We start from the raw sequence: 16,385 nt of genomic DNA, 5'->3' as shown, positions 1-16,385 counted from the left end.
GCCAAGGGGTTTTATATATATAAAAAATTAAAAAATATATATATATAAAATTAAAAAAAAAAAAAATTCCACTTGAGGTTAAAGGTTGAAGGCCCTTGCCTTGTTGGACAAGGAACCAATCAGTCATGGATCATGGAGATGTATATCACAGAGCTTTGGTGGGATTCACTCGTTTTTACTTTATTGTCTTTGTTTCCTCTGTGCCTGAAAGGCTTGTACATTTCTACCTACTAATGTTATTGTACGTTGTACGTTTGGTTTAGGTGGTTTGTGACCTTTTGATGTGACTTTGACGTTTAAACACTAATTGATTTTTTACATGCAAATTACAGCTTAAAATATGTGTAAACTTAATGATTTGGTATTATAAAAGGAGTTTTTACATACGTATTAAACTGTGCTTTTCAAGTACGTAAAAATCCCTAGTTCCAATGGAAGCATCTAGGTATTTTCTTTTAGGAATTTACAGTATATGGGTCATTATCACTACGTAACTTCCTATTACCACTTTTTAAATTCAACATTGCTCGTCTTCGTTACTTACAATTTGTAGTTTAATGTATATATATCCAATTCATTAAAACCACAAAAAAAAAAAAAAAAAAAGATTTTTGTTACCACACATCAAATTGTGATTAGTATGTAGATCAACTTTGCAGGGGACTTGAGATTTTCAAGGAAGAATCCAATTGTAGCAAGTAATTCAATTTGGGAACTGCCTAAAGTATACGTGGTCCTCATCATGATTATTTTGTTTTTTTTTTTCCTTTAATTTTGTGCTTATATATAAAAGTAACTATTTAGGAAGGGCGGCAAGAACCTCACAAGTTTGATTACATAAAAGACTCAATAATTCCAAGTAGATGGTCCTTTCTTTTCTTGCATGTGATGTGAAGTAGGCTTCACTCAGGGCCGGTTCTGAGAATTTAGGGGCTCTATGCAAGATTTAGATGGAGGCCCTTCATTTTTTAATATTGTATTTTCTTTGTTGTTTTCCGAACCCGGGCCATGTACAAGGGGATTGAAGGCCCACACCACTAGCGCTAGAGTGGTGATTATTATTATCTTGCACATTTAAGTATATAATAGGCATCTGTTTATATGTAAAGAAACTTTAGGGGCCCTTCTGAATTGGGGATCCTGTGCGGTGACACCTTTTGCACACCCTCAGGGTCGGCTTTGGCTTCACTGCCCTTAGGAGTTGGGATTAGCCCAAAGTAGTGAGGGATTGTAAAATAGCTGTCAAGATTATGATAGGTTTAAAGTTCGATTCTTTTAATGTAAAGTCTCACTTGTTAAGTTCAACGTTAACCTCACTCATTTACTTCAATACTTTTTTGTTTAGTATAATTAATATTGTATGCGCCACACTAATCGATTGAATCACATTTCTTTTAAGAAGGATGCTCACTTGCATGTAAGCCTGACAATTCCTGACACGACCCAATAACCCGACATGACATGACACGAAATTAACAAGTGCTCAAGTCAATACGATAACGAATCAGGTCGTTATCGAGTAACCCGATAAGCACCTGTTAAGATAACGGGTTGGTTCAGGTATACATGTGGGTAACACGATACACGATACGAAAAATATTAATTTTATAATCCTAAAAAAATACTATAATAATTATATATATTAATTTAACAATTTTATACCCCTAAAAACTATAATAATTATATATATATTGAATTAAATATTAAAAATTGGTGACCATTGGATCAGCTTAAATATACATACCATTCAATTTCTTAAGTATTATATGTACAAAATAAATAAATTTAAATCTATTTAATAAATATATATATACCATTGAACTTAATGAAATACGAATTCTACGAAACTAATTTTAACGATCTAATCGTCAAATTTGTTTGTATATGATTCGAGATCGCATCAGCAAAAAATGGCAAAAAACAAACATTCAGATATCAAGTAACAGGACAAAAAATTTCGACGGTTATCAACGAAAAATCATGATTTAACGGTTATTTTAACTCCAATTTTGATGATTTTTTTTGCAGCTATACGCCTTGACCTTATATGAATACAATGAATGAACTTGATCTTCAATTTAAAATATTTTGTAATGGTGGATATCACAAAATCTTATGTTATACTTAATGAAAGTATGAATAAACTCTTAAGTGTTAGTAACTCTATTGTTTTGATGGGATACACATTCTACGAAACTAATTTCAACGATCCAACCGTCAAACTTGTTTGTATATACTTCAAGATCGCATACGCCAAAAATTGCAAAAAAAAACAAACATTCAGAGATCAAGTAACGGGACAAAACTTTTCAACGGTTATAAACGAAAAATCACGATTTAACGGTTATTTTAACTCCAATTTTGATGATTTTTTACAGCTACACTCCTTGACCCTATATGAATACAATGAATGAATTCAATCTTCAATTTAAAATATTTACACTGGTGGATACCATAAAATCTTATGTTATACTTAATGAAAGTATAAATAAACTCTAAGGGTGCGTTTGTTGCGCCGGACTGTCTCGGACTGGACTAGCTGCCGGGACTAAGCTGGATTGGCTTAGACTGGACTAAGCTGGACTAACTTAGTGAAGCGTTTAGTGTAATGTCGGACTAAGAAGCAGGATAAGAAAAACAGTACTGTTCACCAGATTTGTGTTTGCTTAGAAAAGGACTACAAATTTTTGCCATTGTGTAATAGAGTAATGCTACAAATCTCATGATATGGGTTAATTGGAGCATATTTTTGCCATGTATATTATGAATCTTAAAAAAAATTGACAATTGTTTTGTTTCTATTACCTGCTAATAGAATTGGGTTTAATTTGCAAATGTAGCTTGGTTTAAACTCTATCACCCAACAGAAGAAAAATAATAGTGCCCAATACATGCAACTTCAACAAATACAAGCACATAAGAAGATCTCCATAATTTAGAAAATCCTAATTAACATTAGTTAACATTAGCCAAAATAGATCTCCATAATTTACAAAATGGCTAGTTAACATAAGCCAAAATACTAGTGCAAAGCTAAGTTATAAGCCATAACATAAGATTGTATGATTAATAAAATACATCCATGTTAACATTAATAAAATACATCCATGTTAACATTAGCCAAAATCCTCATCCGCTTGCGTTGTCGCTTAAAAGCTTTTGGACGAACACTTTCTTGAGTTCCGGTTTGATTGCCCTGAACACTCCCACATTTTTTGGTTTATCCAAAATAAGAGACAATGCATCAATTTGATCCATAGGAGAGAGACCCATTGCTTCAAGTTCATTAGCTATGTCAGTATGATCTGCAGTACCTTGAACTAAAGCTTCAGTTACCATTTACATCCTCTTCCCACTTTCAACATAAAAATCTTTCAGTCCACTGATAATTACCTTGGTTCCATCACTTGAACTTCCCACAGCTCTTTTCCTCTTTCTTTGGCTATTTTCAGATGGGGTGCTTTGTTGGCTTTGTTGGTTCATTGAAGAAACAAAATTTTCACCTCCAATATCACTTTCACCAACATGATCATGACTTTGTTCCTCCACCATTTGAGCAGGGGTTTCGGCTACATTACCCGTAGCCCGATCTTTTCCAAATATATATGCAAATCTATCAAACAGTGGAAAATGTTTGCTTCTCCATCCGTCGGCTTCTTTATTTCTCTAAGATTATATCAACATAGCAAAACTAAAATTTAGCATGCGTACCAAATATAGCAGCAATAATATAACTAATGTATAAATAAAATAGGATATGAACCTGCACATAAGTTTGCCATGAGTCATCACTGTCAACTTCAACGCACTTTTTGACATCATTCCATGCAAATCCACTTGTGTTTATCATGTCAACGACCATACTATATGTTTTTTTCCATTTCTTCAACTTGGACTCAATATGTGGATTTGCCTTTATATTTGAATGAGGACATAAAACATTGACAGCTTTTGCTATTTCAACCAAAGTACCTTGTTTGAAAGCACCGGTGTCACACCGTTGCTTCCGAGCAACAAAATCCTCAAGAACTCCTAGTAATACTTCTTCCTCAAATGCTTCTCATTTACGCCTTCTTCCTTTTGGCTCTTGAGTAGCATTCAAAATATTTTCGTTATCCATACCTAAACAAAAAATATTTTAATGAAGGAAAATACCATACAAATAATCAATTTGCATAATATCCAATCAACTTGCATAATATCCAATCAACTTGCATAATATCCAATTAATTTGCATACCATCCAATCATTGTGCTAATATCTAACAAATGCATGATAAAAAGGAATACTAAAATAAAATGTTATCATTAACACATATAGCTAGTTCGGTTGCTGGTTCCTAATTGCTCTCCACTCGTTATACATTTCCTGAGCCATGTCATTCCTCTTTGCAGTCCACTGGTCAGATGTTTGAACACTACCAACATATTCACCTTCTTCTGTATTTTGTCCATCTTCTATTATTGGCAAATTCTCCATTGGATTTACAGACATCTCTTGCCTAATAAGATTGTGTAGTAGGCAACAAGCGGTAATTATTCGACCTTGTGTCCTTATCGGATAGAAAGATGGACTCCTTAGTATCGACCACCTTCATTTTAGCAAGCCAAAACAGCGTTCAATTACATTCCTTGCCTTAGAATGCTTCATGTTAAAATATTCTTCCTTATTAGAAGGTGTTCGTCCCTCCCATTCAGATAAATGATAAGGTATTCCTCTATAGGGTGCAAGGAATCCTTCACTATTTGTATAACCACCATCTACAAGGTAATAATAACCTAATGAAAAAAAAAAAAACAGACCTTATTAGTGTTTTGTAGTTGACAAAAAGAACTAGACCTAACTTACAAAGTTGAGACTAAGTAATAGTCTTACCCGCTGGTACCTTAAAACCATTAGGCCTAATAATTGCATCATGTAGCACTTTAGAGTCTGATGCGGAACCCTCCCACCCCGGAAACACATATATGAACTGCATATCTCCTGAACACACACCTAACACATTAGTTGCGACTCGACCCTTTCTTGTTCGGTATCTTGGTTTGTCAATTTCAGGTACATGCACATCAATGTGTGTTCCATCCAATGCTCCCAAGCAATTCTTAAAAAAAAAAAAAAAAAAAAAAAAAAAAGTTTTTGTTAATTTATACAAAGGGAATGAAGAGTTAAAGCTTAGGGAAAATGAAAAAAAATTCTCATCATACCTTAAAACATCGCCACCTAGGATATGTAGAATCAATAGGCACAGGCTGAGGGACTTTTAGTAGGATACCTTGTAATTGCAAAATTCCTTGCAATAGGATATTGAAATACCTACTTATAGTCTCTCCCGACCTATAAAATCTACCGCCAACACTACGATTCTTAGTATGATGTGCTAATATTTGTAAAGTCATACACACCTACTCCTCTACAGACACCAAACCATCAGTTTTTACCCTCCCATCTTATCGAAGTAAGTCACATAATATGCCAAAAGTCCTTCTATCCATTCTCAATTCGTTGACACATTCAGTATCAGTATTCCCTATTATACCATTCAGATAACACAAACTAATCTCTCGTCTAATAAGTGAACGGTTAGTCAATGTGGGTCGTTCAACATGTCTCTATTTGCCACGTAGCATAATCAACACAAGAATCGTACAAATGCAAATTGTCTCCAAATAAGACATCTCTAACAATAAGATCAATAAAAGCTTCCTTCGATCCATATCTATCCAAACAAAAAAAAAACAAAAAACAAATTAAGGACATTATATATGTAATATTTACTGTTATTAAGGGTGATGGAAATGAAGTGATTATGATACGAAATGAACTAGATCAAAGTAACTAGCAAGTCACAATCCGAGGCATCAAATATACATGTGGTGTTGGAAAAAAAAAAGTTATCATTAACCCGAGGCAACAAATATACAGGTGGCGTTGAAAAAAAAAAGTTATCATTAACCCGAGGCAACAAATATACAGGTGGCATTGAAAAAAAAAAAGTTATCATTAACCCGAGGCAACAAATATACAGGTGGCGTTGAAAAAAAAAAAGTTATCATTAACCCGAGGCAACAAATATACAGGTGGCGTTGAAAAAAAAAAAGGTTATCATTAACCCGAGACATCATATTCAAAATGTTCTACTCTTATACATCTATAAACATGTGTCTAAGAACACTAGTATGAGGATTGCTATCATTGCTAGGCATTGCATGTGAAGAGGGAAATTAAAGGACACCTGTAATGCAGTAGCCTTAGCCTTAGCCTTCCGTTTATGCTCCTCTTCTCTGCAACCAACAACCACAAAAAATTGCAATTCAGCATCAACCCCACACAATACAAAACATTCACATTGTAATATCATGGTTATAAACCAAGTACACACACACACACTCATGGACAAATGTGCAAAATACACATACATACTCACACTCACACTCACACTAACACACACACACGGATATACTCACACTCACACACGGACATACACTCACACACACACACTGCATACACACACACACACACACACACTGCATACACACTCACACACATACTCACACGGACATACACACTCTCACACACGGACATACACTCACACACACCCTGCATACATACATACAAACACACACACACACACACACACACACACACTGCATACATACACACACACACACACACACTGCATACACACACACACACTGCATACACACTCACACACTGCATACACACTCACACACATACTCACACAGACATACACACTCTCACACACGGACATACACTCACACACACCCTGCATACATACATACACACACACACACACTGCATACATACATACACACAGACACACACTGCATACATACATACACACACACACACACACACTGCATACACACACACACACACACTGCATACATACACACACACACACACGACATACATACACACACACACACTGCACACATACTGGTCAGATGCACACACTGCATACACACACACACACTGCATACACACTCACACACTGCATACACACTCACACACATACTCACACGGACATACACACTCTCACACACGGACATACACTCACACACACCCTGCATACATACATACATACACACACACACACACTGCATACATACACACACACACACACACTGCATACATACACACACACACACACACGGCATACATACACACACACACACACACTGGTTAGATGCACACACTGTACTCACACGGACATACACACTCTCACACACTGACATACACTCACACACACCCTGCATACATACACACACACCCTGCATACATACACACACACACACACTGCATACACACACACACACACACACACACACACACACACACACACACACCGCATACATACATACACATGCACACACACTGCATACACACACACACACACACACACACTGCTTTATGAAAACCCCAAATTCCAAATTTGAAACCCCAAATTCCAAATTTCTAATCTCAATTTCAAACCCCAAATTCCAAGCTTTATGAAAACCCCAAATTCCAAATTTCTACTGCATACTTACATACACACACACACTGCTTTATGAAAACCCCAAATTCCAAATTTCAAACCCCAAATTCCAAATTTCTAATCTCAATTTCAAACCCCAAATTCCAAGCTTTATGAAAACCCCAATTTCTAATCTCAATTTCACCTAAATATCAAAACCCTAAAATTTGTTCAACTGCAGAATCAAATAAAGCTCAAACCCAAAACAAATCCGCCCAAATCGACGAAAAAAATCCACCCAAATCGACGAAAAAAATCGAACAATCGAAGCTTACCAGACAACTGGAGGCAGATGAGGGCGAGCAGATCTGTTATGTGAAGACGAGGGAGCGGACGACGAGAGGAACAGATGAGGAGCAGGATGCAGATGAGGGTGACCAGGATGCAGCTGACGGTGAGCAGGACGCAGAGATGAGGATGAGGAGGTCGACGTGAGGGAGGAGGACGTCGACGACACTCTCTCCTAGGATGACCGAGGTTCTTTCTCGCAAGAGCGCAATCAGATGAGGAGGACGACGTGAGGGAGGAGGTCTTACGAATCCGGACGTTTTTGGGGTGGTTCGCTAAGAACTCCTAGCGAGGGGTTTAATCCGTGCGAGTCGGATCTAATCCCATTAAACCTAATCCTTGCCCCTACCAAACATCAGACTACAATACCAATTAGTGTAGTCCAGTCCAGTCCCCCCTAAGAAGGTCAAACAAACACGCCCTAAGGGTTAGTGAATCTATTGTTTTGATGGGATACGCATTCTACGAAACTAATTTCAAAACCGTCATACTTGTTTATTTATGCTTCAAGATCGCATACGTAAAAAATTGTAAAAAATAAACATTTAGAGATCAAGTAACGGAACAAAACCTTTCGACGGTTATCAACGAAAAATCACGATTTAACGGTTATTTTAACTCTGATTTTGATGATTTTTTACAGCTACACTCTTTGACGCTATATGAATACAATGAATGACTTCTATCTTCAATTTAAAATATTTACACTAGTGGATCTTATGTTATACTTAATAAAAGTGTGAATAAACTCTTAAGTGTTAGTGAATCTATCGTTTTGATGAGATATGCATTCTACGAAACTAATTTCAATGATCCAACCGTCAAATTTGTTTGTATATGATTCGAGATCGCATCAGCAAAAAATGGCAAAAAACAAACATTCAGAGATCAAGTAACGGGACAAAACTTTTCAACGGTTATCAACGAAAAATCACGATTTAACGGTTATTTTAACTCCAATTTTGATGATTTTTTTACAGCTACACTCCTTGACCCTATATGAATACAATGAATGAACTCGATCTTCAATTTAAAATATTTACACTAATGGATACCACAAAATCTTATGTTATACTTAATGAAAGTATGAATAAACTCTTAAGTGTTAGTGAATCTATTGTTTGATGGGATACGCATTCTACGAAACTAATTTCAACGATAAAATCATCAAACATGTTTGTATATACTTCGAGATCGCATACGCCAAAAATTGCAAAAAACAAACATTTAGAGATCAAGTAACGGGACAAAACTTTTCGACGATTATTAACGAAAAATCACGATTTAACGGTTATTTTAACTCCGATTTTGATGATTTTTTTACAGCTACACTCCTTGACCCTATATGAATACAATGAATGAACTCGATCTTCAATTTAAAATATTTATACTAGTAATGAAAGTATGAATAAACTCTTAAGTGTTAGTGAATCTATTGTTTTGATGGGATACGCATTCTACGAAACTAGTTTCAATGATCCAACCGTCAAACATGTTTGTATATACTTCGAGATCGCATACGCCAAAAAATGGAAAAAACAAACATTCAGAGATCAAGTAACAAGACAAAACTTTTTGACGGTTATCAACGAAAAATCACGATTTAACGGTTATTTTAACTTCGATTTGATTATTTTTTTATAGCTACACTCCTTGACCCTATATGAATACAATGAATGAATTCGATCTTCAATTTAAAATATTTACAGTTCTGGATACCACAAAATCTTATATTTATACTTAATGAAAGTATAAATAAACTCTAAGTGTTAGTGAATCTATCGTTTTGATGGGATGCAAATTCTACGAAACTAACTAATTTCAACGATCTAACCGTCAAACTTGTTTGTATATACTTCAAGATCGCATATGCCAAAAATCACCAAAACAAACATTCATAGATCAAGTAACGGGACAATACTTTTCGACGGTTATTAACGAAAAATCATGATTTAACGGTTATTTTAACTTCGATTTTGATGATTTTTTTACAGCTACACTCCTTGACCCTATATGAATACAATGAATGAATTCGATCTTCAATTTAAAATATTTACATTAGTAGATACCACAAAATTTTATGTCATGATGATAGATGAAAATTGAGGATTTTGTAAAAAGAAGAACATGCAAGCTCTGAGTTCCATTGACAATGTTTAAACTTTTGAGAAAGACTTCACAACGTGAAAACAAAAACTCTTTCATTTTGTTGCATATCCTTGCACATTTAATATTTTGTAATAGAATAGTAGTGTATGGATGTTTGTTTATTAGGCTCTATTTTCGGGTGTAGATGTAGTACTTAAACGACAAATATGTTTTAATGTTTTGAAATAATATTTATATGGCAATGTGTGGTATGTGCAAATTTAAGAAAAAAATATATTTTTCTTAACGGATCATAATGGGTTGGGTCACTTTAAAGTGACCCGACCTATTAAGGATCCGTTAAGATAATGAGTGTGACACGACACGACCTGTTAAGATAACATGTGTTTGACGAAAACGACATGAACACGACTGACACAATCCGTTTGCCAGACCTACTTGCATTGTCAATTTCAGCATAAGTGATATGTCCAATCTCATTAAAAATAAAATAAAAATAAGTTCAATATATGATAATAGAGATATTAGTGCCAGTCGTCAATACAAAGGTGGCTCACAGTTATTAATTGCTATATATCTTAATAAGTTATACGACGAATACTAATGTTCATAATCATATAAGTATGCAAGAGGCAGTTATGATTCATTGATCAAATCATAAACTTGTTTAGTTCAAAAATTCCTATGCATTATCACGTGGTGTGAAGTCTAGTGATATTTTTGTATGTTAAAAAAAATGGTCAAAACTTCAAGGACATTAGGGTATGGCTAATTCATAGTTGATAAGTAAATGAGCCATTTGAAGCAAATTTTAAAACCAACTTGGTTGACAGTGAAATGATGAAAAAGAAAAGAGGGGGAAGAACAAGTCTCTTCTGTCACAACTTTAATAAAATAAAACCACCAATGAAATTTCCCCATCAAATACTTAATATTGCATCACAAAATTATATTGAATTTGTTGATTATATCAGCAATTGGGATATCGATGGCGAGTGTCATCTACTCCACAATTTCTTTTATATAATTTCTTTTATATTTTTCAATAATTTAACATAATTTTTTTAATTATGTCTTAATCTCAGACCCCAAAAAAAAAAAAAAAAAAAAAAATTATGTCCCATTCTAATCCAGTTAGAAAAGTCAGAACGCCAACATCTCCACATCCATCATAAGCACTGATGTCATCTGCCAGACCAGTTTCATCAATATTATGAATTATAGTTGTGATTATATTTTAATAACTTCATTGCAATTAAATTATGCGGCTATAGTTTAATTGATTGTAGTTGCGGTAAGTTTTTTTGTTGAACGGTTGAAATTGTATTAAAATCGAATAGAAACGTTTACATGAGTAGTTCGATCAAGCTACATAACTTGCAGCAAACAACTGTTGATAAAGAACACTGACTGACAAGTAGCCCCATAACAATGGAAAACTACCTCTCTCTATCTGTGTTCTTCCGATATGCATCGCTGCACCAACTACCGTAAATTTCACCAAAGTTAAATGAAGCTTGAGGCCATGGAAGAAGCTTTTATTCCCTACTGAAACATCAGCATGTATAGATGTGAAACTCCGCGTTATGATTGACATAAATAAGCTGCAATCTTCTTCACTAAACCGCAACTTCAACCTATAACAACGACTGAACAATGTCCAGTGCCTCCTCAACCGAAGATGCATTCTGAAGCTTGGCTTTATCGACAATAGGCTGGCTCCTTGCAAGTTTCGGAAGGAGTTGAAATTCCTATACAACACAACATGAGATGTTACGAGTCTTAGGACAATGCTGGCAAAATACATCACATCAAAATATAAACTTTAAAATTTCTCCTTTTGGACAACTAAACCATAAACCTTGATAGTCAGTTGAATCTGTTTCCTATTTTCATAAACCTTGGGGAAGGCCAAGAAGTAAAACAAAACAAAAGGTACCTCGGGACTTCCGCTCTCAAGAAGAACACCTTTCAATTTGCCTGAAGCGCAACAAGAATAAACTTACCATGTCAGCTGTAATTAAATACACCAATACATATGCAGAGAATGACAGAGAGAATATGTGCGTGTATGAAACAGAATCTTTACCAGAATCTATCCAGAAAGTAGCAATCTTAGGATTAAAATTCCCAATTTCAATCGTCTCTCCAACTGTTCAATAAAATGATAACAGTGTGAACTACGAGAAGGGACTAACTGAGATGTAGCAAAAAATAAACTCAAAAATTATAGATTAAAAATGCAACGTTAGAGATTCGTACTGTTGTCCCCAAAAAATTGCCACCATATTTTCCTGGGGCTTCCTTCATATTCAAACACCCTCGAGTAAAAAGATGGGAGGTAATCATATCTGGATTTGTTCAGATATAAAAATCATCAATAAGGAAGTGTCAACACAAACAAATCAGGAAAAGCGAAATTCATCTACTACTCTATCTAGAGAATAAGATACACATGCGGAGAGTCTAACTTACGTGTCAGTTTGTGCACTCACTAAAGCCTTAACGCAATGCTGTGCAGATCGACGAGCATGATCTACATGTTCAACTCGTGCTATACGGTTATACATCTGCTCATTGCAAAACATATTTTTCTTTCAGAATTTTGATTACGAAAGAATTTTCTGCTTGATTTAACAAAAACACACCTTCAATGGAAATGCTGCAACATCTCCAACTGCAAAGATTCCAGGTATCCTCGTCCGGAACAGACCATCAACCTTGGTATAAAGTACAAAGATATAAGTAATACAAAATAGCAAATGCACATTCAACTTGAACTAAACCTGGCAATCATATTTTGACTATATTGTTGTTCCAAGATAAATTGCTAAATGCAGGATTTCTTTTATCCTGATCAAAATTCAGCTTATCGGGACATTAATCGTAAAACATGCCACCCATATATGGTCATGAGTCCATCCATTGTCTAAGATGGTTATTGCAATTGATAAAAAGCAAATAATTTGTCCATGATTTTCATAATACATCACACAGTAGATATTTATATGCTCAAAAAACAAAATGCAAAGTGTCAGTTGCGAGTCATGTGACAGCATAAGAATTGCACCTGTATACCACCAACACTGGAATCCAAACCGACACTTTCAAAAGGACCAACAGCAGGTTTTGCTCCAATACCAATAACTACCTGAAAAAATGAAAGAATTAGAAGCAAAACTATTCCAATTTCATGAACTTCCTCATATACTTTATTTTATTAGTTTTAATCAACATGAAAATCATTGAAAAACTTCCATAGTTATCCAAGATGTAAGGCGCAAGGTGACACAATAATAAAAAAGCCAGATATCAAAAGATGTGTGGGAATGGAAACTCACTGTGTCCGCTTCTATAGTAGTTCCATCTTCAAGCTTAACATAATTTACACGTCCATCAGCACCAGCTTCTAAATTTTTAATTGAGGCGCCCTGGTCCATCATAAAATGAGCTTTAAAGGCCAGGCTGAATGGCAATTACTACACAGAGGATAGGTGCCAAACTTACAAAAGTTGGGGGGGGGGGGGGGAGAGTACCTTTACGAATTTAACACCATTCTCTTGGTAGAATTCCTCATATCTCTGGGCAAGTGAAGCAGTAAACAATCTTTGCAACAGATGGTTTTCTGGAAATATGATCTTCATAAAAGGGAAAAAAAATAAGAAGAGAAGGAAAATCGAAAATGTAGGTCAAGACTTTACATACTTGAAATTTATATTACTTCATCTGATTTTGTTACTTCAACCCAACAAACATAAAAAGCACCAAGTTAAATTTAACACATACCGTTGTATCAAGTTTCCAACCAATAGCAGCTGCAGCAACCTCCATACCAATATAACCACCACCAACAACAACCACCTTCCGTGTTTTCTCCTGGAAAAGAAGATGAGAAATTTTACTGAAACGAACAAGCCCTATGATTCCAAACAACAAAGCAAGCCTCAATAAAACATAGTTCAAATTCCAAACAACAAAGTAAACCTCAATAAAACATAGTTCAAGAATAGAGCAAGTGATCAGATAACAATTAACAAAAGAAAATTGCTGAACAATTAAACTTTGTAAAACTAGTTACAAGGTTTGCACTTAATTTGTGTAGGGCGTCTCCTTTACAAATGAATAAATTGCAGGGAACAACAATCTTCACACTCCTAAAGCAGATGGAATGCCAAAACACGCAGGCTTTAAAGTCATACAAGTAGTAAGGAAACACTCCAACTCTACAAGATAGGAACAAAAGCAAACTAGTCAGCCTTATTTGAATAAAGTACGTTCAAAGCGCCAAACGAAACTCAACAAGGGCTGTTCAACTAAGCTTCAAATAGCATACGGTTGTGAAAGTTATGTGGGACTTCACCCTAATCTCAGGTAATGTTCATAACGTTGTGTCAAAATTTAATGAGCTGGATGCATTTCAATAATCTCAGGTAATGTTCATAACGTTGTGTCAAAAATTAATGAGCTGGATGCATTTCAATATTTATATAGCCATTTCAGTTATTAATTGTAACATGGAAAGAAACAATCATAATAATTAGTATGACAAACAGAAAAAACAAGTTAATATCAAATTTACCAATGATGATACTAGTGCATCAGCATCTGCAACATCCCGTATATAATGAACACCAGGTAGGTTTCCTCCAATTTTCTCAGGAAATCTGAATACATAACAGGCAAGGAAGCAGATATGCTCCAGTTTAGATTCGTACAATCTAGTAGCACTTACAATACATCTAACTAATCAGAAATTTACGAAGTTGATTGAAATAACCTTGAGGCTGTACATCCTGTAGCAATTATAAGTGATCCAAACTTGAGCAGTTTGCCTGAATTTGTAGTCAGTGTCTGCTTTTCAATATCAACATTTGTAACGGGATCTTCATAGAACATCTGAACAGAATTGCGGAAAAGCAACAACATCTTAGAATTACAGTTGCAAATATGCGTAAAAATGAACTTTTTAGCAGTTTCAGGAGTCGCGAAAAAGTTATAAAATTTACCTCTATCCCTTTTTCTTTATACCAGTCAGGTGTTTGCCTATCACCACCGGATCCAACACAAGTATGAAACCCCTACAATAATAAGGTTTCAAATTCTAAACTCCAAAACATATTCGTAAATATATTCAAAATTCATAAACTCAAGGTGTGATTGCAGCTTACAGGCAATCGTGCTGGCTTCTTATCCGAAGGGAACAAATAGCCTTTCGTCAAAGCAGGACGCTCATAAGGCGCAACGGCCTGTTCACAGAACCCACCAAAACTTAACTTCAATTTCACATTCTAACAACAAAAATCAAACAAAATTTACAAAAGAAAAAGAAAAGGAAAATTTTTATTTGATTTACCTCTTTCGACACGATTGCGAGGCGTCCATCGGCCATTCCGTGTTCGACGAAAGTCCTAGCTGCATAGCCAGCCGCATTGCCGCCACCAACAATCACAAACCTGCAAACACACACATTCCAGAGAACCCAAAACTAAAAATTCAAATATTGATGCAAAATCCAAATTTAAAGCTGAAAATATTGAATTTTTGAACGACTGACTCTCGGTTTTCGTTGGTGAAATCTGAGGACGAAACAACGTAGCTTCGGCGGAAGGTCCTGAATCCGATTGGAGAAGAACGGCGATCAGCTGGGTGTTGCTGCGGAAGCCGGAGAGCAGCAGAGTGCTTGAAGCACACGGAATTGGCCAGGTTCGCCATTCGCCTGCGAACTGTAGCTTGCGAGACAAGAAAGAGAAACGGAACTAGAGAAAATTAGGGTTTATGCAACGAGGATCAAGATTGAAGAAGGCGAAGGGGAAATCGGAGTGAGAGTGGGAGTTGAATTTGTGGAGCTCGGACCTGAAGACATTGGGAGCTGAGAGTGGGGATTGACTTTTCTAATATTATCTTAGATAAATAAATAAATTAAATTACTGGTTTGGGGTGGCTCTTGACTCTTGAGGAAGTCGAAAGGTCAGTGAGGGAGGAGGGTGGCGGTGAATGTGCTGAGCGTTTGCCATTGGAAGCTGTTTGCAAATGTCTGGGAAGGGGTGTTGTTATTGGGCCTAACCCATTTAGTATAGTTTTAGCCCATTTACATATTTCGGGTTGTAGTTTGCACCGGGAGCACCTGTGCAGACGGTTGTTACCACCACCGTGGTGGAGGCCAACTACACCGCCGCCACCGAGCGGATTACTTCGTTGCCTTTTGGCCATACTAGTCTGCCTTCTCATGTGCTGCCGCCGGTGGTCTCTATTTCTATCAACTCCGATGATTCACCACCCTATCTGAATGGTTGCGATGACATAGACAAAGGTATGAGTTTCTCGCTCCTGCAGTTAGAAGCCAAGTTGCAGGTTATACGCCTCTGTAAGCAGTTGTTCTCTAATGGCAAGAAAAGTGGATGTGTAAATTTTGACTATGTGTAAACCACTTTTTTACTGCATTGTTACATCT

The 16,385-nt window shown here is 35.8% G+C and overlaps 1 protein-coding gene and 1 long non-coding RNA gene across 3 annotated transcripts; both read right to left on the bottom strand.

Annotated features, from left to right (window-relative positions):
* Positions 1-3,763: 3,763 nt before the first annotated feature.
* On the bottom strand, positions 3,764-6,603 carry LOC126598910 (uncharacterized). The gene is made up of 2 exons (XR_007615012.1): positions 6,233-6,603; positions 3,764-4,122 (listed from the first exon to the last, which is right to left on the bottom strand). It is a non-coding gene; the product is annotated as an uncharacterized LOC126598910 (long non-coding RNA).
* Positions 6,604-11,183: 4,580 nt separating this feature from the next.
* LOC126600483 (monodehydroascorbate reductase, chloroplastic/mitochondrial) lies at positions 11,184-16,177 on the bottom strand. 2 transcript variants are annotated; one of them, XM_050267048.1, is made up of 17 exons: positions 16,027-16,177; positions 15,489-15,657; positions 15,288-15,387; positions 15,103-15,180; positions 14,941-15,012; positions 14,712-14,830; positions 14,514-14,598; positions 13,721-13,810; positions 13,471-13,572; positions 13,276-13,365; positions 13,005-13,085; positions 12,583-12,654; positions 12,410-12,504; positions 12,197-12,285; positions 12,024-12,086; positions 11,874-11,914; positions 11,184-11,685 (listed from the first exon to the last, which is right to left on the bottom strand). In XM_050267048.1, the coding sequence occupies exons 1-17, from the start codon at positions 16,160-16,162 to the stop codon at positions 11,572-11,574; spliced, it is 1,596 nt and encodes a 531-aa protein (XP_050123005.1). In that variant the 5' UTR covers positions 16,163-16,177; the 3' UTR covers positions 11,184-11,571. The 2 variants fall into 2 exon arrangements, with proteins under 2 accessions (XP_050123005.1, XP_050123006.1); XM_050267049.1 differs by lacking the exon at positions 16,027-16,177 and adding an exon at positions 15,788-15,963.
* Positions 16,178-16,385: the final 208 nt, after the last annotated feature.

Source organism: Malus sylvestris, chromosome 14 (assembly GCF_916048215.2).
Source record: "Malus sylvestris chromosome 14, drMalSylv7.2, whole genome shotgun sequence".
NCBI classification, from domain to species: Eukaryota; Viridiplantae; Streptophyta; class Magnoliopsida; order Rosales; family Rosaceae; genus Malus; species Malus sylvestris.
Note: the sequence above shows the minus strand (reverse complement) of the source record. Positions and strands in the feature narration are given on the sequence as shown.

Coding starts and splice junctions, on each gene's coding strand:
- LOC126600483 (XM_050267048.1), bottom strand. CDS start 16,162: ATGAGAAGGCAGACTAGTATGGCCAAAAGGCAACGAAGTAATCCGCTC. Junction 15,013..15,102: donor AGAAGCCAGCACGATTGCCT/GTAAGCTGCAAT, acceptor TTATTATTGTAG/GGGTTTCATACTTGTGTTGG. Junction 11,915..12,023: donor TACTTTCTGGATAGATTCTG/GTAAAGATTCTG, acceptor GTTGCGCTTCAG/GCAAATTGAAAGGTGTTCTT.